A 20,488-nucleotide genomic window follows, 5' to 3' on the forward strand; every position below is an offset into this window, starting at 1 on the left:
TCAAAACCATATAACTTGTATTATCAAATAATAAGTTACACTAACTAGAACTTAAATTACAACTTAGGATCACACTTCTTGTGATTATTGTAATTGCATGGTAAAGATGTAAATATCGTAATTAGAATTTATTTTTATTAGATAGATAACTTTTTTATCAAAATGAAAACATATTTACAATATTAGTACTTGTATGTTTTCTTAGTATAATATTAGTTTTATCATTTTCATAACAAAAAAATCTTTAAATTGTAAAATTGTTGATAATCTTGTAAATAATGTAGTTACAAAAGTAAATACTACAATTAGAACAAACGTTATTGTCTTGACATTAATAATTATGTATTGTAGTACATTGAACATGCATTGTAGTAATCTAACATTAATGATATAAAATAAAATAATTTACCACATTGAAAACGAAATTGTTGTAACTATTGTAATATTGTCCACAAACTAATACTTTAGTTCAATTTAAGTAATTAATAAAATTATAAGACGAAGTATATATCAAAATTTGAACAATATTTACCACTTTAACATTCATAGTTGTGATTTTGATAAATCTTGTAGTCACTAAAGTAATCTTTTCATTAATGACAAATACATATAAATTTATAATTCCCAAAAAAAATTGTTGTCACACTTGAAAAGCTGTTTTTGAACTAGTAAATTGGTTATACTTTGAGTATTTACAATATTTACAACAAAAATTGCATTTTTAACATCAATTGTTATGGTTGTGGTAAGATGTATAGTCACTAAAGTAATCATTTTTTAATCCTTTATACATAAAAATCTAAGAACATCTAATTAATGAATGACCAAAACAGAAGCAATTAGTTGATCGTTAAAAGGAAAAAAAAAACGATTGAAATCTTGAAAATCAATTAATAGTTAAAAGGAAATGAAAACGTAGAAGAAGTTCAAATCTAATTAAAAGTCTAAGGAAATTAATAGGTTATTAAATTGGAAGCAATTAGTTGAACATTAAAAGGAAAAATAAATTAATGACTAAAATATGAAAAGGAAAAGTTAGAAGAAAATCAAAAAAAATATAAATTTCCTAAATCAATGTGGTTAATTATGAAGAAAATTAATGGGTTATTAAAATGGAAGCAATTAATTGATCATTAAAAGTAAAATATTCGTAAGTCATCAAGTCATCAAAGCACATCTCTTTTAATATTTATGACCGTTATATATAATATTAGTAATCCAATGGTCAAAAATATTCGAAAAAGTCAGAGTGCCATATACCCACCAATATTATAGAAAATTCACATATATATATATATATATATATAACTCCATTTCCTTATGATATATTGTCCAGAAGACCAGAACTCCGGATCGCTTTCAAGGAATGAAATTACATATATATGTTACAATAAGATAGCAGTTTGATAATGCAATCGACACAAAACATAAAGAAACACATAACATAATCGAAACTTTTCATATGGGAGCTTATTGTTTATTCTCATCTCAATCAGTACTCCATGCCAACACCTGCAATGGATAATAATTTAGCTGGAAGCCTTCGTATGGACATATATATAGGACTTAGCACAGCAATCAATAATATGCTGAAGGGAAGCCTTTGTATGGATCGTTCAGTACAGCAACATTACCAGGACGTGAAAACACAATCTACATATGAAGTACCAGAAGAAGGTTATATGATGAAAGAAACAAAAATAAAAAGTTGTTAAATCGATCAATTTATACATGTCGATAGGAATGAACATGAAAGCTACGGTTGGGAGTATTTGGGAGAATTGCAAGTACCTGGTAATTTCCCATCGTACAAGCGTTGAATCCTGCTGCACAATAATCAAAATAATATTCCCATGTGATAACCCTAAATTTTAAACAATGTTAGTTTGATTTGGAATTCTATAAAATTTCGAATTTTATTAGAATGAACGTATTTGGTTGCGACGTTAGTAAACGAGAAACGGAAACGTTCTCGGAACGTTTAAATTGAAAAACGTTACATTTCCGTAACGTTTATATCGACTTTTATTCCGTCGATCGGTTGCGAAAACTTCCTTCACGAAAGTTGTAGAGCTCGTCGATACGAGTGCGTGGACATGTGACACGTTCGAATCGGACGTCGGATGTAAAAGTTATTAACGTCGGAAGTTAGTTTCCGATTTGGAAACGAGTATAAATAGAATGTTTTGTGATTAGGGTTTCCACTTTTGGAAACCCTCAGTTTCTCTCCGCCTCCCTCTCACTTTCTCTCTCTTCTCTCTCGTTCTTTCCCCCTCTCACCCGAGCTCTTCCCCTCCCTCGGCTTCGACCTTCGATCTCCCTCATCCGAGGGAGGTGTTCCTCACCGCCGGCTCCATGGCACTCAGCAGCTCGACGCGACGTCCCACCGATCATGGCACAAGCTCCAGCGTCGCCGCGAAGATCATCGAACCACACCGAGCCCAGCAACAACAGGTTCCAGTTCTCCGCCGTTCGAGCAGCCCTCCGCCGACGCAAGCACACGATCCACACCTCTCTCTTCCCTCCGACGCCGTAGATGAGCTACCACTATGCAACTCGAGCCGAGGCAAGTCACCCTTGAAGGATCGAGCTCCACCGACGATCCATCCATCTCCGACGAGTTCCAAGAGCCCCACTATACGATCTAGGTAAGTATGGAAGTGATTGTTGTTGGTGTGTGATTGTGGATTGAAATTTGTTGAATTTGGGATAGTTTAGAATGATTGTGGAGTGAGAATCGGAGGAGGAGGAATTTTAGGAATACCGCCGCCTTAGGCGGCGCGTGGGGAGGCGTGGGGTGGTGTAGGGGCTGCTTAGGAGCGGAGGGAGGAAGAGGGGAGAAAGGAGGACGGTTTTGGGGTGGTGGTGGCGCCACACGCGCCGGTTTTGGGCTCGGCGCGTGGGCCCCACGCGCTGCCGGCCGGAGGTGGCGCGTGTGCCACACGCGCCGCCGTGTGAGGCGGAGTAAATAGTTTCGACTGAAAGGGTATTTTGGTAATTTACTGTGTAACGGTAAATGTAAATGTAAATTTTATTTACGTATGGTAAATGTAATTAAGTTTTACCTACGGTAAATGTAATTATAATTTACTTTCGGTAAATGTAAAAAGTAAATTGTAAAAAGGGTAATTTAGTAAATTTTATTTACTGAATTTGTATTTACATTAAATCGTACGTATACGTACAGAAATACGTATTAATATTTATACGTACAGAAATACGTATTAATATTTATACGTACAGAAATACGTAATTAATATTTATACGTACAGTAATACGTATTTAATATTTATACGTACAGAAATACGTATTAATATTTATACGTACAGTAATACGTATTTAATATATATACGTACAGAAATACGTATATAATATTTATACGTACAGAAATACGTATTAATTGAGTAGTGAACAGTAACTTCGTATAAACCAAAATTGCTGAACAGTAACCGTATATTACTGTTTTGGCATTTAAAGGTTTACGAAACGATTCTAAATTCTTTTCTTATTCTTTTAAGGTGATCGTTAAATCGAGGAAAGGAATTAGCATCGCGAATTGTGGAATTACGCTCAAGTCAATAAGGTGAGTAAAATCTCACTGATTTACGAATCTACCCTCGCGGTGATTCAACATTTTTGGAAGTGTGTTTATTTAATGAATTACAACATGTATATAACTTAGTGGACTACGTATATATAGTATAATGGTAATAAATATATATATATATATAGTTCATTAAATTACATACTGTTATTAATTCATTAAAAATAGTCATTTCGGTGACAGAAAAATTGTGCATGTGTGATTTTAATGGTACGATATGATGTGAGATTATCGTACGTAATTTTTCAGTGTTTATGAAATATGACATGTATATGATATAGTGGACTATGTATATATTGTATAAATGGTAAATAAATACGAATATATATAGTTTGCTATATAATATACTGTTATGATTTTTATTGTGGATATATTGTGAAAGTTTTAAAACGTACAATATGATGAGTGATTATTGTACATGATTTTATCACGGAAAATGTGAAATATTGTGATTTGTCTTCGGACGTGATGTGTGGTACAATATGATGTGAGATTATTGTACATGTGATTTTATCACGGAAAATGTGAAATATTGTGATTTGTCTTCGGACGTGATGTGTGGTACAATATGATGTGAGATTATTGTACATGTGATTTTATCACGGAAAATGTGAAATATTGTGATTTGTCTTCGGACGTGATGTGTGGTACAATATGATGTGAGATTATTGTACATGTGAGGCAAGTCGGAACCTAGCCTTTGGCCGGGCGAAAGTTACGATACAGTTAGAGCTCTAGTCTGTCTGCCATAGTACTGCATGAGGTAACGGGTGGTTATCTGATCATGGGTACTCAGCTTGTTTTGGATGTTGGGTGGCGGGTGGTTGCCCAACATCAGCGGTATACTAAGTGAGGGGTAACGGATGTGTACCAGCGCTCATTAGATACCATTTTGTGAAAGTATTAGAGTAACCAGATGGGTTGCTCGTTTTCTCATGATTTTTCATTATACTGTGTTGATGTGGAGTTGTGTCTTTTATGAGACTTGAGTTATTTTAATATTTTACTCATACGAGCTGTAAAGCTTACCGGGTTTGTGTCTACAATCCCGGTGCACCAATTCGATGGTGTAGTGGATGACTCCGCAGGTGTAGATTAGCAGAAATTGACGGACCGCTCAGAGGACTTGAAGTGATTTACCTCCAGCTTGTGTGAAGATTTTGTGTGACTATTTTGTGAGAGATGGTGAGAATTATTACATTCCAACTTACGTAATGTAAATTATGAATTTGGGTTGTAATAATTGGTTTTTCTGAGTTGTATTGATAACTCAGTGATGATCCGCTGTGCACTTAAAAGATTTCGATTTTATTGAGATTATTCTGTGTTTAACGACTTTAGAATTTTGAGTTTTTAAGCTTGAAATTTTGGGGTCGTTACAGTTGGTATCAGAGCCTAAGTGCGTATTTGGCGATTATCAATACCATCCAGGAGCGATGATCCGACTGCAGGCGGGCTCCCATCACATGCTCCTCGGTATAGATATGTTGTCGGGTACGCGAGAGTGTTAGGAGCCATACCTTATGGTTTGGTCCTGTAGAGAGTATTGTGACGATACTCCGATGATTCACCTTCTTCTGAAACTTCATGATTGATATTGGTTGGATCTATTTTGTCGAATTCGAGACTTCACATGTATGACTGAGTGTTAATTGTTGAATGGTGATGAATTTGGAAAATGGCCGTGGACAGGGCCGAGGACGGACGAGAGGTCGAGGCCGAGTTAGGGCTGCAGGCCGAGTCCGCAATGTACAGAACCTTTATTAGGAGGCTGCTCCACTGGAAAGACAAGTTGATCTTGTTGCTATCATTAGAGACGATAGTCGTGTGTTGAGGTTGATCACAGACATGAGTGAGCTGCTAGTGCTGTCATTTCATGACGCTTGGATCATATGGTAGCGGACCATTGGATCGGAGTATTGGGACTTACTTGGTGATGATTGAGTACTCTGAGTTAGAGAAGAGGATGATAGCCACATTCATTTATTGATAGTTGGCAGTGGAGGGGTTAGGATTGATTCCTACGCCTATGGGAAACTCTTTATGTGTCACTTCACTTTTGGAGTGTTCCTCGAAATTGGAGACAATGAACGGCTTGTCCTATTGTGATTGGAAGTAGAGAGTTCTCTGCTTATTTGATAGTGATTCCGGACCACACTATGAGGTGATCTGAGGAATTGATTGGTTGAGGCCGCAGTACGCGGTGATTGATTGTGTTGACATGATGAGTTCTTTCATAGACTCAGGATACCAGAGTTTCGTATCTGTGCCTCGAGTCGGATAATGCCATGATAGCTAGAGTCTTGGCAAAGGTGGAGTTTGTGGATCTAGAAGTAGCTATCACAGACATTGTTCTACTATTCGAGTATAGTGAGGTGTTTCAGGAGATACTGAGTTACCTTCTTCGAGAGTTGTTGAATTCTTTATTGATGATGTGCTTGGTATAGCATCTGTATCAAAGGCGCCTTATGGGATTGGGAAAGAACGAGTTTAAAGAATTGAAAGAGCAGATAGATGACATATTAGACCTAGGGTTCATCAAACCTAGGGTCTCAGCTTGAGTGGTGCCGGTGTTATTCGTGAATAAGAAAGAAGTCTCATGCGGTTGAGTGTGAAGTAAAGGGGAATGATTAGGGTGACCATCAAGACTATGTATCATTTACCTAGGATTGATGATGTGTGTGATACGTCCTTAAGGTGGTGATACAATTATTAAACTGAGATTCACATTACGTCGTTGTTACGTTCTAACTCGTTTTGTTTCGGACTTTGACAATTGAAGTTACACATTGTTCTTGGCTGAGCAAGAAATCTAATGTGTTAAAGAAATTTCATTTAGACATCACGAATTAATTATTTTGCTAGATGAGCATTTAATTGAGAACGCTGATCTTTCAGGATTTAATTATTTTGGTGTTGGGGATTGGAACTTCACAATGCCACAGGTCCAAATGAGACGCAATGACGGGGAAGTAAACTCTATTGAAGGTAAGGTATGAGATGACCCTAGCTTAGTGGTGTTTTGACGAATTTTTCGTGATAAGCACCTTCCAACCGGTAAAGAAATGGTTGAGAATCAGATTTTCTTTTCAAGTGCAAGTAGTATTAGTATTCGAGACTTAGATGCTTTTTTCCCTCTATGCATCAAATTATTATTGTTGGATAAGGAGATGTTGAGATGTTGACTCAAGTGTTCAACAAGGGATAAATTTTATGATAAGAGAGTGATCAATTATATTGCTGCTTGCATAGGAGTTATTTTGGCCGAATGCGTTGGCCATGAGAGTTCTTGATAAAAGTAAAGAAACAACTGTTAGAGTGGTAGTGTGGCAACAATCTTGGGTTAGTCTAGACGAGATGGTGGATCCAAAATCAGGATTCAGTTGTTGAATTGTTTACTGAATTTATTATATTACGACTGTGGGAAAAATCAATACTATAGATGTTGCCACTGGGGCGTTGTGTGGGACCATGTGTCATACATTTGAGGTATGCATGAACAAAGGGGAATGTTATATCTCAGTTGTGGTTGTGTTTATTTTGCACTGTAATTCCACCTAATTTTCATGTTCCACTATCGGGAGATAAATATTTTCTTTACCTGTCCTGCGACTTGAAGCAGGTAGCTGTAACTTCTTTTCCGACGGTAAGCTTTGGTGAAGGTGGTAGGATGCGTGATGCATCTCTCTTGTGGTGGTAGTAGAATTTTCTACAGCCTTTTGCGTATATTAGTCGATTCTCTGGTGAACTGTTTGAGAGTAATTCTTAATCCAAGGTGGTGTTCTGTGGTGGTTGTGAACTCAATGAGTTAAGATTTCTTTATCGTGTTGCCGATACAAATATAGTACTCGAGTGCATATCATGCACGACAACTTTTTATGGTTACAATAAGATGATCATGAAAGGGGATTATTTTGCTGATTGGAAGGAATGGTAGGTTCGTTATTCTAATGATGATTTGTGGAGAAGTCATGTAGGTATTGTCGTGATAAAGCACGTTTATTTGAAAACCACTATGTGTGATGTAAGTAGTAGGCATGTGTTAATCATTAATTTGACTCATGTTAGATGTTGAGAGTTTCAGCCATGCTCAGTGGTGGGAGCTAACTCATGACGTGAGGATAGTCTGTCAAATCGCAAGAGAGTGGTAAACTAGACAAAAGAGGGCGTTGACGCCTCCATGCTGAAAACATCATTAGGTTTCGGGAGGATGATTATATTTTGAGTAGCTCACATGCGACTATTATGGTTAGGACATGTGACAGATTGTCTGATGGAGGAAGTTTGAGGTAACTGAAGATAGGTTGAGAGCTTGTATGCTGGGTTTTAAGGTAGCGGTGAAAACGTTTGACATTGATTGAGTTAGCCTAAAACGACAGTTACTATTCCAACATCGGCATGGTACCCTATGAGGCACTTAAGGTAGACATGTCGATCACCTATATGTTGGGCCAAAGTTGGGAGTAGTGAGACTTGACAAGAAAGAAAAGTTGGCGGAGGTATGTTGGGCCTTTGAGATTCTCGAGAAGGTGGGAAAACTAGCCTTGCCTACTAGCATGCCGGACTTTCACGATGCCTTCTACATTTCCATGTTGAGGAAGTATGATCCTGATGTGTCGCATATGTGATCGATCATAACACCATTGAAGTGAAGGAAAATGACACTTTTGTTGTCGAACCGGTTCGTATCCTGGATAGATCCACAAAGAAGCTTCGGAGGAGAGAAGTTGAGCTAGTCAAGGTGCTGTGGAGTCACCATGATGAGGGTGATGCATATTGGGAACTAGTGTCAGACATGATGACTAGATATCCACAGTTGTTTGTTAAGTGAGTTTGAATTTCGGGACGAAATTCCTTTAAGGGGGGTAGATTGTGATAACCCTAAATTTTAAACAATGTTAGTTTGATTTGGAATTCTATAAAATTTCGAATTTTATTAGAATGAACGTATTTGGTTGCGACGTTAGTAAACGAGAAACGGAAACGTTCTCGGAACGTTTAAATTGAAAAACGTTACATTTCCGTAACGTTTATATCGACTTTTATTCCGTCGATCGGTTGCGAAAACTTCCTTCACGAAAGTTGTAGAGCTCGTCGATACGAGTGCGTGGACATGTGACACGTTCGAATCGGACGTCGGATGTAAAAGTTATTAACGTCGGAAGTTAGTTTCCGATTTGGAAACGAGTATAAATAGAATGTTTTGTGATTAGGGTTTCCACTTTTGGAAACCCTCAGTTTCTCTCCGCCTCCCTCTCACTTTCTCTCTCTTCTCTCTCGTTCTTTCCCCCTCTCACCCGAGCTCTTCCCCTCCCTCGGCTTCGACCTTCGATCTCCCTCATCCGAGGGAGGTGTTCCTCACCGCCGGCTCCATGGCACTCAGCAGCTCGACGCGACGTCCCACCGATCATGGCACAAGCTCCAGCGTCGCCGCGAAGATCATCGAACCACACCGAGCCCAGCAACAACAGGTTCCAGTTCTCCGCCGTTCGAGCAGCCCTCCGCCGACGCAAGCACACGATCCACACCTCTCTCTTCCCTCCGACGCCGTAGATGAGCTACCACTATGCAACTCGAGCCGAGGCAAGTCACCCTTGAAGGATCGAGCTCCACCGACGATCCATCCATCTCCGACGAGTTCCAAGAGCCCCACTATACGATCTAGGTAAGTATGGAAGTGATTGTTGTTGGTGTGTGATTGTGGATTGAAATTTGTTGAATTTGGGATAGTTTAGAATGATTGTGGAGTGAGAATCGGAGGAGGAGGAATTTTAGGAATACCGCCGCCTTAGGCGGCGCGTGGGGAGGCGTGGGGTGGTGTAGGGGCTGCTTAGGAGCGGAGGGAGGAAGAGGGGAGAAAGGAGGACGGTTTTGGGGTGGTGGTGGCGCCACACGCGCCGGTTTTGGGCTCGGCGCGTGGGCCCCACGCGCTGCCGGCCGGAGGTGGCGCGTGTGCCACACGCGCCGCCGTGTGAGGCGGAGTAAATAGTTTCGACTGAAAGGGTATTTTGGTAATTTACTGTGTAACGGTAAATGTAAATGTAAATTTTATTTACGTATGGTAAATGTAATTAAGTTTTACCTACGGTAAATGTAATTATAATTTACTTTCGGTAAATGTAAAAAGTAAATTGTAAAAAGGGTAATTTAGTAAATTTTATTTACTGAATTTGTATTTACATTAAATCGTACGTATACGTACAGAAATACGTATTAATATTTATACGTACAGAAATACGTATTAATATTTATACGTACAGAAATACGTAATTAATATTTATACGTACAGTAATACGTATTTAATATTTATACGTACAGAAATACGTATTAATATTTATACGTACAGTAATACGTATTTAATATATATACGTACAGAAATACGTATATAATATTTATACGTACAGAAATACGTATTAATTGAGTAGTGAACAGTAACTTCGTATAAACCAAAATTGCTGAACAGTAACCGTATATTACTGTTTTGGCATTTAAAGGTTTACGAAACGATTCTAAATTCTTTTCTTATTCTTTTAAGGTGATCGTTAAATCGAGGAAAGGAATTAGCATCGCGAATTGTGGAATTACGCTCAAGTCAATAAGGTGAGTAAAATCTCACTGATTTACGAATCTACCCTCGCGGTGATTCAACATTTTTGGAAGTGTGTTTATTTAATGAATTACAACATGTATATAACTTAGTGGACTACGTATATATAGTATAATGGTAATAAATATATATATATATATAGTTCATTAAATTACATACTGTTATTAATTCATTAAAAATAGTCATTTCGGTGACAGAAAAATTGTGCATGTGTGATTTTAATGGTACGATATGATGTGAGATTATCGTACGTAATTTTTCAGTGTTTATGAAATATGACATGTATATGATATAGTGGACTATGTATATATTGTATAAATGGTAAATAAATACGAATATATATAGTTTGCTATATAATATACTGTTATGATTTTTATTGTGGATATATTGTGAAAGTTTTAAAACGTACAATATGATGAGTGATTATTGTACATGATTTTATCACGGAAAATGTGAAATATTGTGATTTGTCTTCGGACGTGATGTGTGGTACAATATGATGTGAGATTATTGTACATGTGATTTTATCACGGAAAATGTGAAATATTGTGATTTGTCTTCGGACGTGATGTGTGGTACAATATGATGTGAGATTATTGTACATGTGATTTTATCACGGAAAATGTGAAATATTGTGATTTGTCTTCGGACGTGATGTGTGGTACAATATGATGTGAGATTATTGTACATGTGAGGCAAGTCGGAACCTAGCCTTTGGCCGGGCGAAAGTTACGATACAGTTAGAGCTCTAGTCTGTCTGCCATAGTACTGCATGAGGTAACGGGTGGTTATCTGATCATGGGTACTCAGCTTGTTTTGGATGTTGGGTGGCGGGTGGTTGCCCAACATCAGCGGTATACTAAGTGAGGGGTAACGGATGTGTACCAGCGCTCATTAGATACCATTTTGTGAAAGTATTAGAGTAACCAGATGGGTTGCTCGTTTTCTCATGATTTTTCATTATACTGTGTTGATGTGGAGTTGTGTCTTTTATGAGACTTGAGTTATTTTAATATTTTACTCATACGAGCTGTAAAGCTTACCGGGTTTGTGTCTACAATCCCGGTGCACCAATTCGATGGTGTAGTGGATGACTCCGCAGGTGTAGATTAGCAGAAATTGACGGACCGCTCAGAGGACTTGAAGTGATTTACCTCCAGCTTGTGTGAAGATTTTGTGTGACTATTTTGTGAGAGATGGTGAGAATTATTACATTCCAACTTACGTAATGTAAATTATGAATTTGGGTTGTAATAATTGGTTTTTCTGAGTTGTATTGATAACTCAGTGATGATCCGCTGTGCACTTAAAAGATTTCGATTTTATTGAGATTATTCTGTGTTTAACGACTTTAGAATTTTGAGTTTTTAAGCTTGAAATTTTGGGGTCGTTACATCCCATGTCCGGATGAATTTATCATCGAATCCAAGAGCTCGTATTTCACTATAAACACACAAAGTCATTGCACCATTGTTAATACTCTGACTCTCGTAACATCTTAGCATCATGCACGTACAGTTGTGAATTGAATTAGCGTTCTGAAATCTATCATTATTTCATGTACATATGATATAGTTTACGTACAAGACTAAAAGTTGAGATGATAATGAAAACTAACTAGAATATATATTTTCTTAGGTACCTTTGGTTGTCCAAGAAATTCTTCCTCCAATACTTTAGTGTTCGGTAATAATGACTTCCGATGTTTTCCAAGTGCTCCACACTGCAGAAATGGAAGTTTTATAAGCACGTTTTACTTAATTAGGTTTACAAGTTTCTGATCATAGAATTATGTTTATTGATAACAGATAGATCATATATACCTAAGCCTGGAAGAAGCAGCCATGGCGGATGTCAACCTACTTAATGAAGGTAAACATCCACCAGGGAATATATACTCCCTTATGAAGCTTGGACATTGCCTGTACTCATTGTAAAGTTCATCCGGTAATGATGTGAACTGAGAAAGCAGATCAACCACACCCTTAACCATTAGCGCGCAGGATATATACTCAAAATTGAACCAGATGAATGCATGCATATATATTAAGCTTATTGTACAAGAGCTAACATTATATATATGTTTTTCTTGTTATGTAATAAGGTAGAAAACGTATTGGCCGAGATCAAACCACGCGGACGTTCAGCAATCAGCACTATATACCGCCGCAAATTAAGAGTCTAAATTAAGATAATCAATCTTAGATCGATTTTACTATAGTACGTAGATGTTACGTACCTGTAGAACAAGAAGCCCATTTTCTGCTAGCGCAGAGTCACATGTTGCAAAGAATTCCACCATATATTCATGGCCAACATGTTCTACCATCTCGCTGAAATTTCCACAGAGATCATGGTATGCTTGGAAATATGTCTTTATACCCCTTAGAAAATATGTTAATCAGGAACGTACAATACTCACCAACTAACAATTCTGTCATATTTGTTTTTTTGAGGCAATGTGCGGTAGTCACACAGCAGAAATTTGATGCTTTCCTGCCAATATGATTGAAATTATTTAATTTCTTTCACACATCAAGCATTCAATATTTAGAGTTGTCACACAAATTAAAGCGTTAATATCTATATTTTATTATAGTTAATTAATATTGTTCTTCTAAAAACACGTACGTGTAACTGATGTATATATGGTATACCAAATACTCTGATTAGCATCAAAATCAAATACTATATTATAGCATATTTTACCGAACTCATACAACATAAGTAAAATTTAAATCGCGTTATGAACTTTGGTACCTCAAGTCCAGCATCTTTCACTTTCTGCTCGGCAAATTCCAGTTGTTCCTTGGACAAAGTTATGCCAGTGTATCTACAACCGATTTGCTTGACGACTTCGATAGCGAAGCCACCCCAACCACAGCCTATCTCTAGGACTTCGTGGTCCTTAGTAATTCTAGCCTAGATTGATAGAAAGGAATTAAACAGGAACTGTTTGAATCAAACTAAAATATATATTATGCATGCCAAATCACAAAAATTAATAAGTAAAAACAAAAGTAAAAAAATTAAACCCGGCTGTCACCACCAGAATTTTTATAGAAAAGACTCATCACCTTTTGAATGAGAGTATTTATTTTCCTTAGCTGTCCAGTCTTCAAATCTTCATCATCTTTCTACAGTGATTTAAAGCGTGCATGAAGTACGTCGTGCAAATGGTGCAATCGATCAGTTACTGTAAATAACTTATAGGAAGCTTAAGATTATTCTGACCTTAAATACAGCAGTGGAATAGGACATTGTTTCGTCCAAGAAGATCGAAAATAGTTCATTACTCTAGTTCCACAATCCACACCAAAAAGTTTTTAGTGAGCTTGAGTCTCATCATGCTAGTCGCAAACAAGTTTATATTGTACGTGAAGAAAATTGATATAATAGAAATTTACCAGGTCATAATGGCGAGAAACGTTCCTTCGAGCCTGTGTGAGAGTGTTTTGGCCTGAACCGTAATGAAAGAGATATCTTGCTGGAGATAAACACGCATCCAATAATCTTCTTCTATAACCGAAAAGTTTGCAATACAGGAGTTGTGATTTAGATGTGTTATCTCATATCTATACCTCTGTAAAAACAATTTTGTGACAGATGTATATTGTCATAGCATGTACCTTATCTTATCCAATTTTGTGAGGGAAGAATTTGAATCTCTGTTGGCATTGAGAATCTGGAAAATAAATTTAGTTTATTAACATGTAGGAATTTAATCTTATAACAAACGAATTTGCAGCAAAAACTGATCGATGATGTTACCGTAAAGAGATTCTCGAGTCCTTTCTCTTTATCAGCTAAAGAAAAATCGCCATCAATATATGCATCTGCAAGGCCTAAATCTGCCCTTGTCATTACCTGATAAAAAGGTCAATTCGACAACATATTAGTGAAAGTGATGGATTTCAATCAATGTATTTCTATTATATATGTTTTGAATTATTGATCGAGTACACGATCGAGTACAAAGCAGTGAAATAGTACATGCATACATGAATATACCTTCCAGTAAAATTGAGCCGGATCATGAACTATAAGAACACATTTCACAGAACAGCCGTTCTTAGTTCCCTCAAAGGTTTCCTCTACTGTTCCTCCATCTTCTGATAAGCTGTATATATATGTAAGACGATGTACAAAGCAGACACATTGAGATTTGATATAAAGGGATCAGTTAGATGTTTGTGTAAGAATATATTACTCACATCAAACATCCTGTAGACACATACTGCCTTAGAAATTTAGTAACATATAGGCGAGAAATCTTTTCCAATATGGACCGACCTTTTCCAAGCACCCTAATTGCTGAAGCCATTTGGTTCCAACCTGCAAAATTAAAGCTTGACGAATAAGCAAAAGATTTGAGAGGAAGTAGAAACTGTACAATATATTTTGGATCGATCCAAGTAGAAATGCATGCGAAGGTTTCAGGTTTCAGACTTATATAGTTGACTAAGACACCACAAGGTGCCTCATCCATAACTCAATAATTCGCATGCTTACTAATTAGATACTGATTATCACTAGTTAACCCTAGCCTAAATGACTAGTCAGTCAATAGATGCATGGGATATTAAGCTGGAGCAGAAGTATAGATGCATGATTGATGGGGAGAGCATAGGCCTTTAATTTGATAGACAAATCAAATTAAATCAGCAAGTTGATCTTAATTAGGAGATCATGACAGACTGCAATTTGTAGGAACCAGCTAATGAACATATTGAAGACGAAATAACCCGGCCACTAGCTAGTTCCCAATTGAGCAGATAAACTCGACGACTAATAATGTAAATTGCAGAAAGAGAATTCATTCGATGACTAGCTTATAGAGACCTTGGAGATCGATGGAAAACAGGTTTGTTGTTGTCTCCAATGATGTATGCACTAGAGTATATATAGAGCATTCACCATCTAGTCATCTACTTGTAGCTAAATTATGAATTAGAATAAATGAATAATGCCTACACCAGTTAGTTATACCGTTGAATAGAACAATACTCCATTATTTGATTCATTTCATATGCCTCTCCCCGTTTTCTATTTCTAATTTCTAATATATATATATATATATATATATATATATATATATATACTTTATGAAGCAAATCAACTAATCAAGCAATTGTTTTGTTAATACCTTGTACCTTTGTACGTACGTAATAAGAATCTAAAAAGAGATGCTTATAAGTTATAACAATATTAATAATTTTTTGAGTTAATTAAAAAATATATTAATATTGTTATAACTTATAACAATGTTAATAATTTGGCTGGTCCCTTAATGAAGTTTCTTTCATTACCAACAAAAAAACAATATTAATAATTGATTCTAGCTTGCATTGAGATTCAATACTTTGATCCCATGTACTGTCGAGAAATGCTTATAAACCGGTTTAAAGTTCCGAACTAAAATTATATTTGGGGCAGAGCTGAAATAAAAGTTTCGTACGCGTTCGTCTAAGAAAGAAAACAATAATGTAGATATGTGCAAACAATTAATTAATTAACCTACCTAAAGCTTGAAGGGACATGTTGCAAGCAGATCTCGTGCCTCCATATATACTATTTTTGGGTTGTTGGCGGCTTGGCGCACGTCGATCAAGATCCATTTTTCAGGAAGGAATTTTGATGGTACAAGTTATAAAAGTTTTTATTAAAAAAATTATGTATCGCTATCCGACTACTCCATGTCTCTATGATATTAAGCAAGAATATTGTGTGACATCATATCTTAATTATTTCATTCTAGAAAAAAAAAAAAGGAAGCGTCCCAAATAATTTTGCCAATTTCGTTCAAATAATATAAGAACGGTGCGGCGGCTTTATCTGATTATAGAAGACGTTTCACCAAGTGACAATATATATATAGAACAATATATATTGGGTACTACTGCTAAATGGTTGTAAATTTATTAAGCTATTAGAAAATCTTATTATTAAACTATTTCTAACTAGCATTATTGAAAACAAGGCCGCCCTGAGATTTCGGATATTTATTTATCTATTTGCTTTTGTCAACTCAATGATGAAGAGCAAGATGAGACTTAAATCTAAATTACTGATTCGTGTATTTCATGTTCATGATTTAATAATGCTCGTCTTTTTATTCTAATGCTGGTCATGTTGTACTAGGTTCCGGAACCTTGTTACCAAACTTGACCGTATTCATTTTTTTTTGAGGTGACCTCTGAGGGACTAACAAGTTGTCCTATACACTAACAAATCAAGAAAGGTCGTTAGTGATTAAAAAAATCAGAACAGAGCCTTTCTTCTTCTTCAAATGTAGTAACTTACTTGTCTGTTTATTAAATTTGAAGAAGAAATAGTCATTCATGATGCTGTTTGAGCAGTCCTAACAAACACATGCTGAATTACATTATATTACTCTTTCCATTACAAATTAGATTAAAGAGGCCGCAAGAAGGTTAGGTTCTGATTAACAACACTACTCCTTCAGCTGGGTTGTGGTACAAATTAATACATATGCAACATAAATCAAGGGGCACCTGCTTCTTCTTCAGCTGCTTGTGTCTGCTTCACCACAATTTCCTTTGCATCATTGCTTTTCCCCCACAGTAGAACATACATTCCCACTATGACTAAGATAGATCCCACCACACTGGTCAACATTAATTACAAGCTTTTAGTAACAGAAAAACATAATTAATGGTTCGATATTTTTGCAGCTTCAAAAAATATGAGTGTTTAACATACTGCGCGCATCCTTTTGTTCTGAAGTTTGATGAATTTCTAGTAATATTCTAATTTAAGTGGTTTGAATTGATTAATTTTTGCAAAGTACCAAACTACTCCATCTCCCAATTATGTAGCTCACAATAAGCCTTAGATAAGGTGATGTCAATGGAAAAGTGGTATCAAGCTTATCCCAAATTAAATGTCACAAAGAGGATCGATCAACCTTACTTTACTAACTTGCAGCTGAATTTTGGTATTGCTATACAACATGGTGTAATGTAAAAAGAAACCAGATTATGGTAGCAACGTGAAGATTATTATGAACACTATATGTTAAGGAGAAATACTTTCTAATCAGAGAGATGCAGTGTTGCAAGGATACACAATTTCAGCCATTAGTAGCTGCACTTGGTTTTGGAAGTCTTTTTGTTTAAGCGTTTTTGCATGGATTAACAGGTAAACATGAAACATTACATATTAATTATGCATATATTGATATCGATCAATATCTGATGTACCAGAAAAAGAAAATTACTTGAGCTAACCTTCCAAGATATAATTGTTCATGCAAGGTTGAGAGGTCAAACATAGCAACAAATATCTGAATTAGGGGAGTAAATGCTGATGTAAACAATGGACCTTTTTGCTTCACACACCATGACATGCCTACATAGCACAACCCTGATCCAACTGCTCCCTGTGTAAACCCAAATAGAAAGTTCTGAGTTATTGAAGATAGGCAAAACAGGAATGTCAATGAAAACTGAAGAGATCGAACTAACGACTCACGGCATATATGACAGTCAGTATCTCCAATTTCCCCTTCAGAACCCACATTGACATGTTGATGCTTCTTTCAGTAAGCAAGGTCAAGATTGCTGACTGAATGGCCCCAAAGAAGGACAAGATGGCTGTGCTAGAGTACTGAAATGGATAGCTCTTGCCAATCTTAGCTTGTATGAGAAACCATGAGGCCCATAAGATGCAACCGGCTGCTGAAAGCGCTGAACCAAATGCCCATCTCTCTCTCTTCTTTGCTGCACTCATCATATAGTCATGGTTTTCAATTTGAGCTACATGTGAGTGTTGGTTGGTCAGTGGCAATCCTTTGTATAAGGTCAGTGACAAAGCTCCACCAATGCATATCAAAGAACCCAAGATCTTGGCTATGCCTCCCTTGCTCCTAATGTTCACTTTCTCTAGACTGAAATAATTAAATTTAGTATGAATTTAGTCAATTTACTTTTCGCTTTTTTAAAGAACAAATCGAGTGTATCAAATAACCAAGTGCAAATGTTGTGTAAAGCATATACTTGATCATGAAGAGTGCAGTTTATAATCGATTTTTATGTAATCGACTTAAATTTACCCAAATGGTAGTGCCAATAGGAAAGTGTACACAGGCACCATGTTGATGAAGGCACAAGCATATGTTGCTGTTGTGTATTGGAGTCCAAGAAGAAACAAGTATTGTGTGAATGTTACCCTGAAAGATAACACCAACTTATAAAGTTCTTGGCATGCATAAATTATCACATACTTACCCCAAAGAAGATTAATAGTAGAATTTTATCTAACCCAATTAGAGCACTGAGGAATAGGTGGCATATGAGGCGAGATGTAAGTTCAAGTCTGCTTTTTCTGCAATAAAATCATTTGTTATCAGAAAATAGCTGAAAAGAGAACTCAAGCAGATCAATGCCAGACGTTGGCGTTTTTATGTTAGTGTTGCTTCGCAATGTGCTAAAACTGCTAGTAATATGGATGGAGCAAACATCCTCTACCTGCACGCAGAAAGAAAAACACATACTGACATACATACGTGACCAAGGGAATTTAGATTCAGTTCAGGTTTCTCTTACAAACAAGAAATTTGTACAGTGTTAATAGCCTGGGTGGCGCCAAAAGTTCAGTGAAGCATACTCCAGGCATTAGTGCGAATGAAAGAAGAGTACGTACCTTTCCCAAAATAAGGCAATGGGTGTCAAGAAGACACAAGAAATTGACTGCCTATAAGTAACTACAACCAGATTGTGCACTCCTTTATCCATAGTTAACTTCAGAAGGACATTAACTACGGCCAAAGCAAGGTTGATGCCAATCATGGCAACCACTGGCTTCCATTGTCCACAGAAATTCACCATCTTTCAATTTGAATTTCTTCAGTTCTCTGATTACTATGATTCAGGTAATTAGAAAATAAGACTCATTGTGCTTATATAGATGAGTACCAGGCTCCCAATAAAACATTGATTAATGCTTTGCATCAGTTCAACACTTTATGCCAACTATCAACATGCAATTTTATAATATTTCGTCCCTCTTTTGCTGTTGTTCTACACGAACTTTGCCAGAAAGTTCCTTTTCCAAGTTCATATTCTCTCTGAGTTTCCATTCTCACACAAGTTCCTAATTATAGGCATTGTACATTATAAAACTATATAATAGTATTCTCAACATGCCACTCTAGTAGTATCTTTTCTTTCTTGAATGGCATCTCAAAAACTGGTGGAGGCAGACATGATTGCTCCCATTTCTTCAGAGTGGTATCTTATACTTCCTTTAAGAGGATGTATTTGTGCGTTATTGGGTGAATTTGTCAAGTTCATCGCTATTGGTTATTTGCGTGTACTGTTTAGAAGAAAAATTGAACAATGTGTCAAATCTAAGATATATATAAACAATAGTGTGAAGCATTATGGCTATTGCTAATTTTTTTATTAAATTTGAAGAATAAATGGTCATGCATGTTGCTGTTTCAGCAGTCCTAACAAACACATGCTGAATTACATTATATTACAAGATAGAAATTGTAACAACCCCAAAATTTCGAGCTTAAAAACTCAAAATTTTAAAATCGTTAAACACAAAATAATCTCAATGAAATCGAAATCATTTAATATGTCACAGCGGATCATTTCTGAGTTCTCAATACAACTCAGACAAACCAATTATTACAAACCAAATTCATAATCCATACATAAAATGGAAATGTAATAATCCTCACAATCTCTCACAGCACTCACAAATAAATGCTCACAAATTCTCACTCACAAATCCACTCTAGAAATCTCACCACAAGCAGGGTAACGAATAACTTCGAGCCTCCGGAGTCGTCTCTCAATCTCCACTAATCAACACCTGCGGAAGTATCCCCTACACCATTGAATTGGTGCACCGGGATTGTAAACACAAACCCGGTAAGCTTTACAGCTCGTATGAGTAAAATAAAACATATATAATCTCGCATGACAATATATATGTAAATCCACAATTAACAAATATAAATGCACTCATGAGTCATTTGACGGCCCATCTGGTTGTCCCGAAAATATGAAAATGAAAATACTCACGAGAAATTGGGCAACCCCTCTGATTGCCCAAATGCATTTATAATACGAGTACTAATGAGCGTTAGTACGCCTCTGTTACCCCTCATATAGTACACCGCCGACGTTGGGTAACCTCCTCGCTACACAACGCCTGGCATAGGGCAACCTCCTCGCTACCCTATGTCCAACATCGGGCAACCTCCTCGCTACCCGATGTCCGGCAAACAGACTAGAGCTCTA

General features: G+C 36.6%; 2 protein-coding genes across 3 annotated transcripts; both read right to left on the reverse strand.

Annotated features, from left to right (window-relative positions):
- Positions 1-1,448: 1,448 nt before the first annotated feature.
- LOC126803920 (uncharacterized) lies at positions 1,449-14,580 on the reverse strand. Of its 2 annotated transcripts, none has more exons than XM_050531652.1 (15): positions 14,426-14,580; positions 14,223-14,331; positions 13,983-14,078; positions 13,841-13,896; positions 13,619-13,727; positions 13,446-13,508; positions 13,289-13,348; positions 12,972-13,133; positions 12,634-12,707; positions 12,451-12,544; positions 12,035-12,171; positions 11,854-11,934; positions 11,607-11,654; positions 1,792-1,849; positions 1,449-1,653 (listed from the first exon to the last, which is right to left on the reverse strand). In XM_050531652.1, exons 1-15 carry the CDS (start codon positions 14,533-14,535, stop codon positions 1,579-1,581), a joined length of 1,332 nt encoding a protein of 443 aa, XP_050387609.1. In that variant the 5' UTR covers positions 14,536-14,580; the 3' UTR covers positions 1,449-1,578. The 2 variants fall into 2 exon arrangements, with proteins under 2 accessions (XP_050387609.1, XP_050387608.1); XM_050531651.1 differs by having other exon boundaries at positions 13,619-13,730.
- Positions 14,581-16,495: 1,915 nt separating this feature from the next.
- On the reverse strand, positions 16,496-19,083 carry LOC126803923 (WAT1-related protein At3g30340-like). Its single transcript, XM_050531656.1, has 6 exons — positions 18,876-19,083; positions 18,495-18,557; positions 18,286-18,402; positions 17,706-18,120; positions 17,462-17,613; positions 16,496-16,839 (listed from the first exon to the last, which is right to left on the reverse strand). Exons 1-6 carry the CDS (start codon positions 19,058-19,060, stop codon positions 16,716-16,718), a joined length of 1,056 nt encoding a protein of 351 aa, XP_050387613.1. The 5' UTR covers positions 19,061-19,083; the 3' UTR covers positions 16,496-16,715.
- Positions 19,084-20,488: the final 1,405 nt, after the last annotated feature.

The sequence above is a fragment of the Argentina anserina genome, chromosome 7, assembly GCF_933775445.1.
Source record: "Argentina anserina chromosome 7, drPotAnse1.1, whole genome shotgun sequence".
In the NCBI taxonomy this organism is placed as follows: Eukaryota; Viridiplantae; Streptophyta; class Magnoliopsida; order Rosales; family Rosaceae; genus Argentina; species Argentina anserina.

Bases quoted from the DNA above. Each gene is read 5' to 3' on its own strand.
- LOC126803920 (XM_050531651.1), bottom strand. From the start codon at position 14,535: ATGGCTTCAGCAATTAGGGTGCTTGGAAAAGGTCGGTCCATATTGGAA. The intron at 14,079-14,222 runs GTATATTCATGT...CCTTTTTATCAG, and splicing joins CGGCTCAATTTTACTGGAAG to GTAATGACAAGGGCAGATTT. The intron at 13,731-13,840 runs GTACATGCTATG...TTTCGGTTATAG, and splicing joins ACAAAATTGGATAAGATAAG to AAGAAGATTATTGGATGCGT.
- LOC126803923 (XM_050531656.1), bottom strand. From the start codon at position 19,060: ATGGTGAATTTCTGTGGACAATGGAAGCCAGTGGTTGCCATGATTGGC. The intron at 18,403-18,494 runs GTTAGATAAAAT...GTTATCTTTCAG, and splicing joins TTCCTCAGTGCTCTAATTGG to GGTAACATTCACACAATACT. The intron at 18,121-18,285 runs GTAAATTTAAGT...TAATTATTTCAG, and splicing joins CTATTGGCACTACCATTTGG to TCTAGAGAAAGTGAACATTA.